General features: G+C 41.9%; 1 protein-coding gene across 1 annotated transcript in view; it reads right to left on the reverse strand.

The window, feature by feature from the left end:
* The window catches only part of LOC148854954 (2-oxoglutarate and iron-dependent oxygenase domain-containing protein CP2-like), a 59,898-nt gene that overhangs the window by 8,695 nt on the left and 34,041 nt on the right, over nt 1–17,162 (reverse strand). The window contains exon 8 of the mRNA XM_088982290.1: nt 5,365–5,483. Coding sequence (XP_088838416.1) covers nt 5,365–5,483 — 119 coding nt within the window. The remainder of the gene's footprint in view (nt 1–5,364; nt 5,484–17,162) is intronic.

Here is a 17,162-nt window from a genome sequence, read left to right on the forward strand (position 1 = left end):
AATATTTAATTCATTTGTTTCCACTGATTTTGTATTTTCTGCCTCGCTTTCTTTCGGTGACTGGTTGTGAGGAACATCATTATGGACAAATTCAAACATTAAATCAGAACCATCTAAAAGACCATCTTCACTAGTGTTGCTCTCCCCCTAAAGATGAGAGTGTCTGTAGTATTAGGTTCCTTCAAAGAATGTGACATCCATAGTCACAAACATCCTTTTCAAAATTGGACCAAAGCATTTATAACCTCTTTGATTAGTGGGATAGCCTACAAAAATACATTTATGTGCTTTTGGATCAAGTTTTGAACATTTAGGATCATGGTTATGAACAAATGCCACACTTCCAAAAATTTTTAAGGGGATGTTTGTCACTAGCCGAGAGTTTGGAAAACAGTCAATGAAAACCTGTAATGGGTGTTTTAAAATCCAAAATTCGTGTAGGCAGTCTGTTAATCAAATAAGTGGTTGTTAAAACGGCTCTAGCAACTTCAAGGAGATGTTTGTTTTTCCTTTCAGCCACCCCATTTTGTTGAGGTGTATTATTACACGAACTTTGGGGTACAATTCCTTTCTCAGCAAAAAAATTCCCTAACACATTGTTAAAAGATTCCTTTCCATTATCACTTCGAAAAATTTTAATCTGAGTCTGAAATTGTGTTTGAACCATGATATAGAAAGTTTTAAACACAGTTTCAGCATCTGATTTCTCTTTTAAAAGGAAAACCCAAGTAACCCTAGTATGATCATCAATAAAAGTAATGAACCAACGCTTTCTAGAAAGAGTTGTTACTCTAGAAGGACCCCAAACATCACTGTGAATCATGGTAAATGGTTTTGATTTTTAATATGGTTGGGACAGAAAAACAACACGATGGTGTTTTGCTAATTCACAAGATTCACACTTAAAACACGAATGATTTTTATTCATGAATAACTTGGGAAATAGATGCTTTAAACATTGAAAGCTAGGATGTCCTAACCGATAATGCCATAACAAAACTTCACTGTCACTAGAAACAGAGATAGAGCTTAAACAAGTCTGTCGGTCTTGCCTTCCAAAGGTTGATCCTTTATTAAAGAGGTAGAGGCCACCATCCAGTTTAGCACCCCCAATCATCTTCCCCGAGGTTAAATCCTGAAATTCACAACAAGACGACCAAAAATTAACCCTACAATTATGATCAAGGGTTAGTTTTGCTGACAGATAAGAGATTGTATGATAGGTTAGGAACATGTAGAACATCTTTAAGGTTTAGAGAAGGAGAAATAGACACAGTTCCTTTCCCAACAACAGTAGCAAAGGAACCATCTGCAATTTTAACCTTTTGATTCCCTGCACAGGGTGTATATGAAGAGAAGAATTGTGAAGTGCCGGTCATATGATCAATGGCACCTAAATCTAATATCCAGGAGCCATTAGATTTGGTACAAGCAATGGCTGCAATGAAAAAATTACCTGACTGGGCTAGAGAGCAGGATGGGTTAGAGTTTCTTAAAGATTGAGATTGAAACATTTTATATAAGTGCTCTATTTGTTCCTTTGTGAAAGGAAAAGTCTCAGAGAGCAGGATGGGTTAGAGTTTCTTAACAATTGAGTATGAAACATTTTATATAAGTGCTCTATTTGTTCCTTTGTGAAAGGAAGAGTCTCTGAGGATGATTGTTGCCCTGGATCCGAATTGCTTACTTGAAGCGCGCAGACATCTCCCCCTGACTTGTGGTCACTGTTTGATTTTTTCTTCCACATTCGGGTATTTAGTTCGAACAGTTGTGAATGATTGTCCAGATCTGAATAGGTTTCCCTAACAGCTTTCCACACATCAGGAGTAGTCGGCAGAAATGTGAATGGTTTTCCAACCACAGGATCCATAGAGTTGATCAGCCAGGCAGTAACCATAGAATTTTCAGAACGCCACTGCCTGTACTTTGGATCATCAGTGGATGGCGGTTTTACTTCGCCATTCAAATAGCCAAGTTTCCCTTTGCCGTCAATCACCAACCACACGGACTGAGACCACTCAAGATAATTCTTTCCATTCAATTTGTGAATGGTAATTTGAAAAGAATTCTCAGAAAGAGAGATGGCCGCTGACTAAATACCTCCCTCCAAAGATGTCACACCACTGGTAGCATCCGAAGAGGTTGAACCAGAGCCAACCATGGCGGCCTTAAAATTCATGATCGGACCCTAAAGCTCCGATACCATGTGGAAAAATAAAGAGGAAGAGAAGAAGAAATGAAGAGGGAGAGTAGAAGAAATACTTCTGTATTGATAGTGTGTTCCACAAAACATAAAGTATCAACTACAAATTGGAGAATGTTAACCTTCTCCCCCTCCAAAGTAATTGCAAAACCTTCCCACTCACCAAAGTGAGGATCTCCATTACACATATAAATAGTAATGGAGACAGGGGATCACCCTGTCTAAGACCCCTGGAACTATCAAAAAAGCCTACAAATTGTCCATTAATCAAGACTAAAAATTTTGGAGAGGTGATACATACTTTTATCCAGTTCCTCCATTTCTACCCAAAATTCATCTGCTGCAACACAAGATCAACACATCTCCAGTTGACATGATCATAAGCCTTTTCAATATCAAGTTTATAGATCAGCCCTGGGGAACCTTCTCTTCTTCTTGAATGAATTAGCTCATTGGCAAGTAGAACCGAATCAAGCATTTGTCTACCCGAAACAAAGGCACTTTGATTGTTAGAGATAGCACTACCTAGAACCCCTTTCATTCTATCAGTAAAGACTTTGGCTAAGATTTTATAGAAGCTATGCAGAAGACTAATCAGCCTGAAATCTTTTATGTTCACTGCACCTTCAATCTTCGGAACAAGGGTAATAAAGGTAGTGTTTAAACTCCTCTGCAAAGAACCTCTCTCATAAAAGCCACGAAAGACATTCAGAATATCCTGTTTCACAAAGTCCCAACATTAATATAGAAAAGACTTGTAAGTCCATCTGACCCCAGGGACTTTTCATCTGCCAACATCTTAATTGTTGCTTTTATTTCCTCCTCCATGAAAGGTCTTTCAATGAAGGTGAACTAAACATCACTCAACTATTTAAAGGGAAGGGACCTAGGAAATGGTCTGAAGAACCAGGATTCTTTATAAAGTTTTTTATAGAAGCTGGTTGCCACTGTCTTCATGTTTGCCTCAGATCCCCCCACCCTACCCTACCCTACCCTTCCAACCTAGTAATTACGAAAGCTCTGGCTCTTGCATTTGCCATTTTATGGAAGAAGTACGCATTTCTATCCCCCTCTTTTAGGCAGATCACTTTAGATCTTTGTCTCCATTTGATTTCATCCGTCACGGCCAATTTATCATACTTCAACTTCGCCTGAGATCTTTTCAATCTACATCCTCTGATAAAGGACCCAACTCTTCCGTTGAACCAATTTCCTTTATGGTACTCAAAAGAGCTTTCTTTTCCGTTTCTAAGTTCATGCCTTTCTCCAATTTCCAGATCTTTAACCTTGCTTTAATGGCACCCAATTTTTTTGCCAGAATGAAAGAGTTGGATCCCATTACCTATAGATCTTCCCACAATGTCCTCAACAAAGGAATAAGATTAGCATCTTCAAACCAAGCATTCTCCATTTTGAAAGGAGCTTTTACTCTATCTTTGGCACCACAGGCTAGCTGAATTGGAATGTGATTTGAAACTGGCCTAGGAAGGGCAATCTACTTAAAGTTAGGAAAGAGATCATCCCAATTAGAAGTAACCAAAAACCTATCCAATCTCACAAGAGTAGGGATATCTTGATTATTGGTCCAAGTAAACTGACTACCATGGAGAGGTAAATCAATCAATTCAAATATGTTGATGAAGTTAGCAAACTGAGCCATATCCCTGGATCTTCTCCCTCTGGAATTTTTCTCTTCAGCAGACAAAGTGACATTAAAATCACCACCAATAACCCATGGATAAGACACATTTCCCCTCACCACAGCCAGTTCCTCCCAAAACTCCTCCCGCAGATTTCGATCAGTAGGACCATAAACATTTGTGGCTTGACAAATATTCCCATCTGCAAATTTCAGAACTAGAGAAACCAAAAAGTTTCCAATGTGAGAGGAGATCAAGCTACAAACCGACGGATCCCACATGCTTAGCAGCCCCCCTGCACTCCCAACTGACATTTTTAAAAGATAACTAAAACTATAAAATCAATCTTTAGGGATTAAGAATTTTAAGACCCTAACATGGCTTTGTCTGGGCTTGCCTCAAGGGGCTTGGTCGAGGTCCAGGGGCAAAGCCCCCGACCCAACCACAATGATTAAAAAACACCAAAAAGCACAAAAAATGAAAAAGGTGCACGCATGGGCTGAGGTGCAAGGTACACCAGGCCATGTCTTTTGAAAGTGGTGTGTCTTTTAAATCACTGACCTTAGGAAGAGTTTTCTCAAGTTTAACTCTCTTCAACCGTTATATTCCAGTTTGTCAAATCACAATCTCACTTGTTGAAGGAGATAATGCTTCAAATGCTACTAGTCCAAGAATGAGTTCTGGTTGATTGATCACATGATTATTACAGCTAGAGTTTCATTCTTTAAGCACTCAAATTATTTCATCTTTCTCTTGTGTGTGCACATTTGTGCCTTGGGTGGCACCATCAGGTGTTAAGAAAAGTCAAAATCTTATTAAAAAAAGGAGAATATAGAACATACAGAACACCAGAAAAACAAAAGTAGAATAAAAGCAGTGTCTATACAATAAGTTAACTATCTATATATCATTAAGATGTAAGATATTCCAGAAACCCTCCCAAAGAAAATCTATCAAGGTCTTCATGTGTGGAAGAGCCAAAATCTGATCTGTAAATAAGAGTCCTATTGCACATAGCCATCTATTATATTAGACCATTCCTTCCCATTGTTTTTCTGTTCCTCTCTGCTGCTTTGATGCAAGAGAGACAAAAATAGGATGAAAAGGCTAGAGAAAGAAGCTTTTGTAAAATTAAGAATGTCTCTACAAGATAACTCCACCTTCTACCTTCAAGTAATTTAAGCTAGCAGGAATACATACTTTTTATCCATTCTTCATTTTTCATCCCCCTCCCCACCCCCCACCCCCCACCCCCCTGGTTTTTGTGCAAACTGTTGTTTTAAGCACCTGCAGTAATGATGTAAAGAGCAGAGAACTCTTCCCTTTTGGGATGCGCTGTATTATGGTACAAATTAAAAGAAATAGAACACCGAATTATATAAAAATCACAGACGAATAACAAATTCAAATAGCTTGATTAGGATGAAATTATAATTTGTTGAAAAATATATGCTACCGAAGCTGAGAGAATGTTTCAACTCAAGGATATAGAAGGCAATAAAGATGTTAAGGATAAAATACCTTCTGCACCATAGAAGTAAGTTGATCCTATGCCCAGATGTTGTGGCTCTAGCACCATGCCGGTGACGACCACGATGAAGCACAGCTTGTCCAGGGACATGTGAATAGTCTAAGATTTCCTATTAATGTAGCAAAAACCTTCATTAAAGAGTGAATAACAACTTAGTAGAAATCTGCAAGAAGCAACAATAATACTGGATATATATATATAAACAGGAATTCATTAGATTAATAAAAAAATCAGTTACAGCACAACAGAGAGAGATAAAAAGGCTCAACTCTCTGAGATCACAACAAAAAAACTTAGAATACAGCCCAAAAGATTTGGTCCCTTCTCACCCCCTGCTTTGCCAAAGCATCTGTGCAAATGTATTTGCTGTTCTCTTCACCCACTGAAATTGGATTTCCAGCCCCCTAGCTAGCCATTTAATTTCCCTCTTCTTAACAGCTGTTATTTTTCCTATGTATAGTACCGCAGGAGTACTATTGTACTTTTACTCTTTTTTTATTTTAGTTGCTGTAACCCTAGTGTATATATATTAAAAAAGCTGCGCCACCAGCAGCATCTTTTAGTCTCAGTTCTCTCTTCTCTCTTCTTCTTCTCTCTCTTTTCTCTCTTCTTCCATTCTTCTCTCCTGCATAACATGGTATCAGAGCGGGACTATCAGATCTGAAAGGAGAAGTCAAGTTAACAGTTTTTTTTCTTCTTCGCACCAGATTTCCAGATCTGCCGCCCTCATTTGCTGTTCGGCTGATTGAAGATCTCACACACTGAAGTAACTTTTCTCTCTCTCTCTTTCCTTTTTTTTCTGGTCGTGTGCCAGGGCAGAACCTGTACTAGGTCTGCCGATTGGATGTGAGGTGATCAGCACCTCTTTCTTTCCTTTTCTATGGGGTCGACTGATCCCTGTAAAACTATAGGTTGTGAGGACCTTCTGTGTGCTGCAACAGCAGCTTTTATGGTGAACTGAGGGTCAGAAAGTGACCAGTACCTCTTGTGTGCTACAATAGCAGCTTTTATGGTGAACTGAAGGTCAGAAAGTGACCAGTACTTGCAGTGACAGCAGTCTTGTTGATGCGTAGGTCAAGAGGTGACCTGTATGCACTGTGGCAACACTTGTGTTGAGCTTGTAAGTCAAGGGATGACCTGTCAGTGCTGTAACAGCACCTGTGTTTTTACAAAAGGAGGTGTGTTTCTGAAGAAAACTTTTTTTTTTGTTCCCCCTCAGTGTTGAATTTCTTTAAGGCTGTGTACCCCATTTAAGAGTTGCTTTTGAATCTGAAATCATGAGTGGTGAAGATTCTGCTACATCCGGTGTTTCCTCAATGCTGAATGGAATGAGTGGGGGTGTGGACCTATCCTTTCCCATGGCTGTTATTCCTCTTGATAGTTTAAATTATTTAGAGTGGTCAAGAGGGACTAAGCTGTACATCACTGCAAGGGGAAAGATAGGTTATATTAATGGGAGAATCAAAAAACCACATTCTAGGAGTGCTGAATATGACAGATGGAACCAGGAAAACAGCATGGTCATGTCTTGGCTTTTAGTTTCTATGCAACCTTAAAAAAGAAGGAAATTTTTTTTTTGATCAATAACATTTTCATTAATCATCAGTAGAAAATTTACAGGAGGAACTTATCTTCCGAGAGTCACTAAGAGCCTCATAAAAGAAAGAAAAAAGAAGAAAATGAGAAAATAATACACTAAAGTTACATCTTAGCCCAAAACAGTGAATCCCTTTCTGCCCCTTGTTTAGCTAAACCGTCAGCTAGGGAATTAGCCAATCTTTTAACCCAACATGTCTTAACTTCCATCTCCCGCACCAGCCACATGAATTTCCTCCTCTCATTTTTATACTTCCATAACCCATTTTGATCTTTAGACAGCCATCCTATCACCACCTCTGAATCCCCTTCAATTATGAGTTTCTTGATGTTCAACTCCTTAGCTTTACGGACTCCTTCCATAACTGCAAGGATCTCAACTCTAAGGGAGTCACCCACTCCAATTGGGCTTAAGAACATGGCAGAGATGACCCCATTTTCGTCGCTAAAAACACCTCCAATCCCCGATTGCCCCGGATTTCCCCTACTGCATCCATCAACGTTTAATTTCAAGAATCCTCTAGGTGGGGGAGTCCAAACCACTTTCATTACTGACTTGGTCTGTGTGCAATTTGCAATTTCATCCCACTTCCTCAACATGTCATCCACAGTGTAATCTGTGAATAGTTTCAAATATTTCAGCCACTGTACCGCCCTAATATGTATGATAGCCTTCAGATCTGCTGCTCCTCTTTGGATTTCTAAAAATATCCTGGAGTTTCTTTCCTCCCACAATGTCCAACATACTACAGCACTTAGTCCTCTCCACATTATCCTTCCCCTTTTTATCCGCCACCTGAAAAAGGTGGGGGAGAAAAGGCCCAGCAAGTCTGATGGCGGATTCCAACTGCATCCAAATGAGGAAGCCCAATCCCAAATTGACCTCGCAAAGTGGCAAGACACCAATAGGTGAAAACCAATCTCCCCATCCGCTTTACATAGAACACACCACTGAGGTGACAAACAAGTATTGGGTATCTTCTTTTGGAGTAGATCACCAGTGTTAATTCTTTCCAGATAGGCTTCCCAACAAAAACTACCAACCCTAGGAGGTATTACTCTGCACCAAACCTCACCAACAGGGAAAGGGGGGAAGGTAGGACTGGTGGACTGACTTAAGACTTTGAAGAACGAGGCACAAGAGAAGATGCCATTGGGGGTAGGTGTCCAAATTCTAGAATCCTCCCTAGTGGGGTCTAAGACAACATTATCAAGAAGTGTAATAAGGCTCGAAATATTGTCAAGGTCTGAGTCCCTCAAATCCCTTCTTAAACCCAAGTTCCACCCAATCCCAGAAGTGGAAGAGGACGGGGTGATGAAAGACGAGATTGGCTCATTTTTCAAATCAGATAGAGCATACAAAGAAGGAAATTGATCCTTTAAAGGGGTGCTCCCCACCCAGGTTTGTTCCCAAGTAATTTTATGGAATTACTGGAATTCAGGTCATGAATGGCTTTCCAAGGAGAGTTACTTGTGGTCCTAGCTCTGATTCCAGCGTCCCATCCATTGTCCTCCAGCCCATGTATACTTGCCACTATTTTAGCCCATAGCTTTTCCTTCTCCATAGGGAACCTCCACAACCACTTCCCCAACAGAGTCATATTCCTTCTCCTGATACTCCCAAGCCCCACACCACCACAAGACTTGCTCCTACACACTATCTCCCAGCTAACTCTGTGATCCCTCTTCTCCTCTCCTGGCTCCCACAAGAAATCTCTCATAAACTTCTCTAATCTGTTAGCGACCTTCACTGGGATTTTAAACACCGATAGGAAAAAGATGGGTAAGTTAGAAAGCGTGGCCTTAATTAGTGTAATTCTTCCACCGAGAGAGAGGTAATTCTTTTTCCAAGATACCAGTCTTTTTTCAAACCTTTCCACCACCGGGTTCCAAAAGTTCTCTCGCATGGGATTATCACCTAATGGCAACCCTAAGTAGTTCAACGGCCACCCCGAAACTTCACACCCCAACAGTTCAGCACTCTCCCTTAGCTCTCCCTCCTCCAGGTTCACCCACACTATACAACTTTTCCCAAGGTTAACCTTCAAGTTAGACATTTGCTCAAACAATTGTATCACCAACTTCAAGTTCCTGATCAAGCTCACATTACCGCCTTCACAAAATAGAATCGTGTCATCAGCAAACTGTAGGTGAGTGAGGGGGGTTTCCACCCTCCCAACTCTCTAGCCTCTAATGAGCCCCCTATCATCTGCTATGTGGATCAGTTTCCCCAGAACCTCCACAATTAGAATGAACAAGAAAAGAGACATGGGTCTCCTTGTCTTATACCCCAATTGGCTGGAAAGAAATCTACCACTGTCCCATTCACTAGTACTGAATATAGACAACTCCTGACACAACCCATGATCCACTTGCACCATCTAACCCCAAACCCAAATTTAGTCAAAACTCTCCTAAAGAAATCCTAGTCCACCAAGTCATAAGCCTTTTCCAAGTCCAACTTACAAACCACTCCCTTCTTCTTATCCCTCTTAAAGTTCTCCACACTCTCATTAGCAATTAAAATCTAATCAATAATTTGTCTCCCACTCACAAATGCTCCTTGATAGTGTGCAATGATATCGGGCAATACCTTCTTCAACCTCATAGACAACACTTTTGCAATGATCTTATACAAGCTATTAACCAAGCTAATTGGCCTAAAATCCTTCGGGTGGGATGCATCTTTCTTTTTTGGAATTAAAGCTATAAATGTAGAGTTCACACCGATATTGATAATTCCTCTCCTGAAAAACTCCTCAAACACCCGCAAGAGATCATCTTTCACGATATCCCAACAATCCTAATAAAAAGCCATTGTGAACCCATCCGGCCCTGGAGCTTTTGTTCTATCTAGAAAACACAGGCTCCTTGATCTCTTCTAGAGTAAGGCTTCTTTCCAGCCTTCTCCTGTTCTCCACCCCTACATCTGGCCAGTCCAGACCTTCTACCCACACCCTTCTACTTACAGGCCTTCTTAGAATAGATTTGAAGTGCTCCACACAGGCCCTGGCAATCTCCTCTTGTTGTACTAACTCGACTCCATCTACTACCAATTTGGAGATAAAATTCTTCCTTCTCCTACCATCTGCTAGAGAATGGAAATACCTAGTGTTTCTGTCTCCCTCTTGCAACCACTTACATCGAGATTTTTGCCTCCAACTAATTTCCTCCTTGTGCAGACAATCCTCTAGCTGTCTTCTCAAATCTCTCCTGAGATCATTGTCTTCCTCTCGAAATTCTCCCCTTTCTTCTTTAGAGTCAAGGCTTTCAATCTTATCCATCAAATCTCAATTTCTTTCTTCTATCCTCCCAAACTCCAACAAGTTCCACTCCTTGATTCTTGCTTTCAAGAATTGTAGTTTCTTATGAAATTTCATCCCCTCCCAATCCACCAGTGGGTTACATTCATGCCACCATTCCCTCACTTTGTTAGTAAACCCTGGATGATGTAACCACATATTTTCAAATCTAAAGGGGGTAGGACCTCCACACCTTCTTTCCTCCTTACATAATACTATGGGCTAGTGATCTGAGGTCACCCTTGGGAGAGCTTTAGAAGCCAAGGTTCCCCAATGTTCTTCCCAATCCAAAGAGAACAAGAATCTATCCAGTTTAGAGCAAATGGGTCTAGATTGGAGGTTTGACCATGTAAACGTCTTATGGGCTAGGGGAATCTCTTTAAGCTCAAAGGCCTCCACAAAACTATTAAACTTAATCATGCTTTTTGTCACCCTCTGGTTAACCTTATTGGACTCCTCCGAGAATCTGATCACATTGAAATCCCCACCCATGCACCACGGCCCATCCCACAACCCTCTAACATCCGCCAGTTCCTCCCACAACTCCTCTCTCTCTCTATAGTCATTCGGTCCGTAAACATTTGTGAGCACCCATGTATAGTCATCCTCTTGCTACTTAAACTTCAAAGACACCGAGTACTTTCCAATCAACTCCTCCAGACCTTCCACCACATCCTTCTTCCACATTGTTACAATCCCCCCGGAAGCACCCCACGAGGGAGCAGCCACCCAGCTAATTCCCCTGGCTTTCCATACACTCCTTGCCCATTTATCATTAAACTGCATTCTCTTCGACTCTTGTAGCAGCACAATGTTTGGGTCACACCGTCTGATTACCTCTTTTATTGTCGCCCTCTTCTTTGCACTCCCAATTCCCCTCACATTCCAACTAAGAGTCTTCATTCCGCTTCTTGGTGAACCCCTTGCCACTTACCACTACTTTCCCCTTTCCTCATGTCTCCCTTTACCCCGAGCCTCTTATCACCTTCTACATCTCTCTTCAATCTCTCTACTTCACTCAACCTCCTCTTCTTTATTCTGATCTTCTCCTTCCTCTTCTGTAAGTTTTCTTTCAGCACATTCAGATCCTTCAATCTGCAACCTAGCTTCCCTACAAATTCTGCTAACATGTCTTCTCTCACTGAGTCCACCAGCCCTACCCTTCCTACAGGATCCCCTCCATCTCTATCTACCTGCCCCTTCTTCCTCTCCTCTGGTCCCACCTATACTCTTTCTTCTTCATCCACCCTCCCTTTCCTATTACCTTCCTCCAACCCTGCTCTCTCCTCATAGTCCTCTCCATCTCTACCCTCCTCTCCACTAACCCCTCCCCTCTTCCTACCTCCCCTTCCCCTCTCCAGATCAGCTCTCCTTCCACTTCCTTAAGCACTCTTTCGATAATTCCCCTGACTTTTTCACTCCTAAACCTTCCTTTTGGCACCTTCCCACCTTCCTTCCTCCGGTCTCTCCCTCCTCGGAGAGCCCATCTGCTGGCTCGGCTACATAATCATGGGCTACAGGACATGGAGCAGGAACGGAATCTGGAACCAAAGACACTGGAGACACATTAGTAGCACAAACCGAAATCACTTGGTTACCTGGGACTAATGGACAAGCTGGAAAAGGACTGCTCCCTGCCTCACTCTCTTGTTCCAGAGGTTGGTAAAAATTTATCTCCCTGAGTTGGTCGGGAAGTACTTCTGTTCTTTGGTCACCCTGGTGATCTTTCCACTCTACCCCTGGTTCACCCTTGATGGTGTGTTCCTGCTCTGCTTCCAGTTATCCCGGTCTACCCCTTCTGATCCTCCTTGCACACTCTGAGGTCTTGGGAACGGATTGTACCGCTTGCCTTCATCACCCTGAAATAATCTTACAATATACCACTCATCCGCGTCACCTCCAACGCAACTGCCTTCGTCGTTTACACTGCCCAAGCTAGTACCATCAACCGAACAGTCCTCTGAGTCTTCGTCACCTTCACTGCACTACGCCCAGCCTTCATCCTTGTCGTTCTTCTCTTCAAGTCTTCCTTTAACATAACTTGGCTTCAGCTTCTCTGAGGAGCGTCGCAAGGGGCTAAACTCCTTCAGCCTTCGTCGGGAAACCCACCGCAAGTCGAGCAACTTCTCTGTTTTTCGGCGCTGCGTGCGTCCCCCCCTTTGTCTCGCGATTGGGGACGATGATAGACCATTAGCTTTGTCTATCTTAGTCGTGTCCCCAGTCACGTGAGTTACTAAAGGCTCATGCGCCTTCTTAAACCACTGGATCGGGCCCACTGACCCAAATGGGCCTTTAATCGCACCCAAGACTTTTCGAATGGGCTTTGGCTCTGGCCCATTTTTAAGCCACTGCGGCCTCACGTGACTTTTAAAAGAGTCGCACGCACTCGGTTTGGCTTTATCCTGTTTAGATCCAGTTCTTCCTTGGACCGGCTCCTTTTCCTTGTTCAAACAGGTCAAGTTGGTGCCGGTTACAACCTGTGCAAAAGACCTGCCACCCTCCAAGCTGTTCACTGCTCCCACACACATAAAACCCACCCCCTGAGTGCTACCCTTTTGTTTCTCCAGTCTTGGTTTTTCCATTCTTGTTTGAATAAACCAATCCCTTCTTGCCACGCAGTGCTTCTTCTTCAACCTTCTCATCTCCCTCCCTACGAGCCTCCTTCTAGAGCACCGATTCATGGGATGAAGCCAGCCACACTGAATAGCAAAGCCCTTCAACTAGCACCTCAATCTCTCGAGGAATCTCCTCAAGTTTTACACCATTCAATAGAATGGAGGCTGAACAAGGGTCTCCCCAAAAGGCACCTCCTAAAGATCCTCCACACATCAAAGCAATGGCTTCAACAACTTCCTGCTTCCACAAGTTAAAGGGAAGACCTAAGAGACGTACCATCACTCCATCTTCAACAAAGAAATCTTTGGAGTTTGATCCCGGACACCATCTTGATACTGTGAAGCTTCCAAGAGCAGCTTGGATATTTAATGCCTCAATCTCTACTCTATTCTCCAGCAGATCCAGCACAGCCTTATCCTTCTCAAAAAGTGTTAAAATAAATGCACTCTTCAGCTTTAAACTTGCTATTAATAGATCTACAACTTTCCTCCAGTCTAGTATATGAGCTGAAGCTTTAACTATCAGCTTACTCTCCCAATCTCCTCTCTGTATGTTTACTCCCATTCTGTATTTGCCTGCCCCAGCTGTCACTAATAGAGTCTCTTGCTTATTATTTCTCACCAGACTAGTCGAAGTGCTCATCTTCCTTTTTACTGTTTCTTCTCTTTTAGCACCCAAGTGTTGTAGCAGTTCACATAAGACCCCATGGACTGCCTTCCAACCCTGACTCTTCCTTCCTTCCGGTAGGCAGACCATCTGCTTTCTTCCTTTGCCAAAGAATTCTGTCAAAGATATAAAATAACCTTTAAGGTTTCTCTTACACTCTACTACAAACCTTCTTCCAGTTTCTGAGAGAAGCTATTTCCAACTATTTTGCTTGCCTTTGTTACTTGCATCTTCCACAAACTCCTTGAGCCCTTCAATTACCCCCAAACCTTCTGACAACACCATCCCTCTCTTTGCTTCCCTGATTTTCAAGCTCAGCTAACCATTTAATCTCAGTTCCTCAAATAGGAGCTCCTTAGATTCAATCTTCAAAGCTTTTTTCCAACGGCCTACCTCCACAAATTCTCCCATCTCAGTTCCTCACCCTCTCACCATCTCAGACAAAGGCAACAGATGAAAATGAAACTCAGTTCCTTACCCTCTCACCATCTCAGACAATGGCAACAGATGAAAAAAAAAATAATTTAGAGAAGTTTTTGACATGTGGGTTGAAACGGCAAATGAGATCTAGGAACAAGCAAAATCAACATATTCTGAATTGCGACATTATGCAAAAATCTACCAACTACAGGCAGAATTGTCTACTTGTAAACAGGGGGAGAGGTGTCTATCTGTGTACTACTCAGACTTGATCTCTGTTTGGAATGAGTTAGATCATTATCAGAGTGTGGGCTGAAAGTGTGATGAAGATGCAAAGTTGTACAAAAAACTTGTCTCCCAACAGAGAGTGTTTGCTTTCTTACATGGTTTGAACCCTACATATGAATCTATCAGAGTCCAGATCCTAGGTAGCAAGGATCTTCCACCGGTTCAGGAAGTTTATGCTCTTGTACAATCAGAAGAAAGCAGAAGGAATTTGATGAACAGTTCTGGTGGAGATGTAGTTGTGTTGGCAGCGAAAGGGAGTGTTACTACCGGTGGGGGAAGTACTTCTAAGAAGGGGGATCTTCAGAAAAAGATGGATGACAAGGACAAATTGTGGTGTACTCATTGCCAGAAACCCTGACACACCCGAGACACATGCTGGGATCTTCATGGGAAGCCGAAATGGACTCAAGATCTGAATAAGAAGCAAGGTTCAGATATGAATAAAAAGTCAAAACAGCAAGGTACAAGAAAGCACACTATGGCAAACATGGCTACTTAGGAGAATCAGCCCCCCATTCATACTGTGACTCAGACACATTCATCTGGATCTAACCCAAGGGAGGATATTATAAATTCCTTCCATGACCATTTAGAGATCTATGGTAGAGCAATTCGTCAGATGGATGCTCCTCCCTCAACTTCATTTGCGTCTACATCAGGTAACTCTGCCACAGCTTTCCATGTTGCTTCTCATAACCCTAACACTCCCTGGATCATTGATTCTGGAGTGTCAAAACACATGACTGGTACGTCCTCTTACCTTCAAACCTATCACCTTTTTTCTGGAAGAGACAAGATGAGAGTAGCTGATGGATCATACACTACCATAGCTGGTCAAGGAACTATTTCTCTCCCTCTCGGCCTTACCCTCTCTAATGTTTTACATGTTCCGAAATTTCCCATTAATTTGTTCTCTGTTAGTAGTATTACTAATTCCTTAAACTGCTCAGTGACCTTTTTCTCTTCTTACTGTGTGATCCAGGACCTGGCCTCAGGGAGGACGATTGGTAGAGGATGTATGGTTGATGGACTTTACAAGCTGTCTTCAAGTCACATAGTCTAAGAGTCAGTCCTGTAAGAGTCAAGTTTAATTATGGCATTGTCATCTTGGTCATTTATCTTTTGAGTCTTTGAAAGTGGTGTTTCCAGAATTGTTTAAGTCAATCTCCGTTTTAGATTTCTCTTGTCAAACCTGTCAATTGAGTAAGTAGTGTAGAACTCATTTTCTTTCAAAAAATAATAAATCTGAATTTCCTTTTCACATTATTCATTCTGATGTGTGGGGCCCTGTTACGTTACCATCTGAGAGTGGCTACAAGTATTTTATTACCATTATCGATGATTATTCTACATATACATGGGTATATCCCATGCGGACCAGGGATGAAGTACCAAAAATTATCTAAGATTTTCAGTGGATGGTCTTCACTCAATTTCAAATTGAAATCCAAATTTTTCAGTCATATAATGCCAAAAAGTATTTTCATAGTGATCTCACGAAATTTTTTGCTTAACGTGGTTCACTTCACCGTAGCTCTTGTGCCCGAACACCACAACAAAATGGTGTTGCTGAAAGAAAGAACCGACACCTCCTTGAAGTGGCCCAGGGTTTACTACTCCATATGAATGTCCCAAAACGCTTTTGGCTTGAGGTTGTCCTTTGTGCTACCTACCTCATCAACTGTATGCCCTCTCATTGGTTAGAGTGCAAAGCCCCACATCAACTTCTCTTTCCTAAGGCCCCCCTTCTTCTCATTCCTCCTCGTGTGTTTGGTTGTCATTGCTTTGTCCAAAATCTATCACCCACTCGTGAAAAATTGGATCCTCGTGCTATTCCTTGCATATTCCTGGGGTACTCCTTCACTCAAAAGGGATATCGTTGTTTTGATCCTGTTTCTCGAAAATTCTATGTTTCCATGGATGTCTCTTTCTTTGAGAGTGAGCCTTTTTTCCCTATTTCTCCTCAAGGGGTGAGTAGGAATGAGGAGAAATTGGTTCAGCTCCCTCCTCTTCCTGATCCTCCTCCTTTTCGTGTCTTCTTCCATCGTCACAAAGGCCAACCAAATTCAAGAGCTGTGGAGAATCCAGAAGTTGTAACTCCAATGCCATTAAACTCTTCAGGGGTGGATCATACTCACTCAAGTATCTCAGTTCCCATTGATGTCCCTGACCCCATTGCAATTGATACCTCTGTTGCTAATGACCTTCACCTTCCTATTGCTCACAGGAAAGGTGTTAGATCGTGCACCACTAAATACCCCATTTCCAACTTTGTTTCCTATGAAAACATTTCACCCTCTTTTCGAGCCTTTCTCACATCCATTGACAGTGTCCCTATCCCTAAGAATGTGGCAAAATCTCTTTCAGTACCTGAATGGACAGATGCTATGAAGGAAGAAATTAATGCCCTTCATAAAAATGGCACGTGGGAACTTGCCACTTGGATGTAAATGGGTGTTCACAGTCAAACATAAGGTTGATGGCACGATGGAGAGGTATAAAGCTCGTTTAGTGGCAAAGGGGTTTACACAAGTGTACAGAGTTAATTATGCAGAGACTTTTGCACCCGTTGCCAAGATGAACTCCATTAGAGTTCTATTCTCTCTTGCTACTAATCTTGACTAGAATCTACATCAGCTTGATATCAAGAATGCATTCTTGAATGGTGACCTTGAAGAGGAAGTTTACATGATACAACTCTCTGGTTTTCAGGCTCAAGGCAATGAAGAAAAGGTGTGCAGGTTGAAGAAATCTTTATACGGGCTGAAACAATCACCGAGAGCCTGGTTTAGCAAATTCCATGCAGCGGTTCAGCAGAAAGGACACAAGCAGTGTGAATCTAATCACACATTGTTTGTGAAAAGAGGAGAAGGCAAAATTGCTGCTTTAATAGTATATGT

The sequence above is a fragment of the Nelumbo lutea genome, chromosome 4, assembly GCF_056320005.1.
Source record: "Nelumbo lutea isolate HS-2025 chromosome 4, American lotus-T2T, whole genome shotgun sequence".
Taxonomy (NCBI): Eukaryota; Viridiplantae; Streptophyta; class Magnoliopsida; order Proteales; family Nelumbonaceae; genus Nelumbo; species Nelumbo lutea.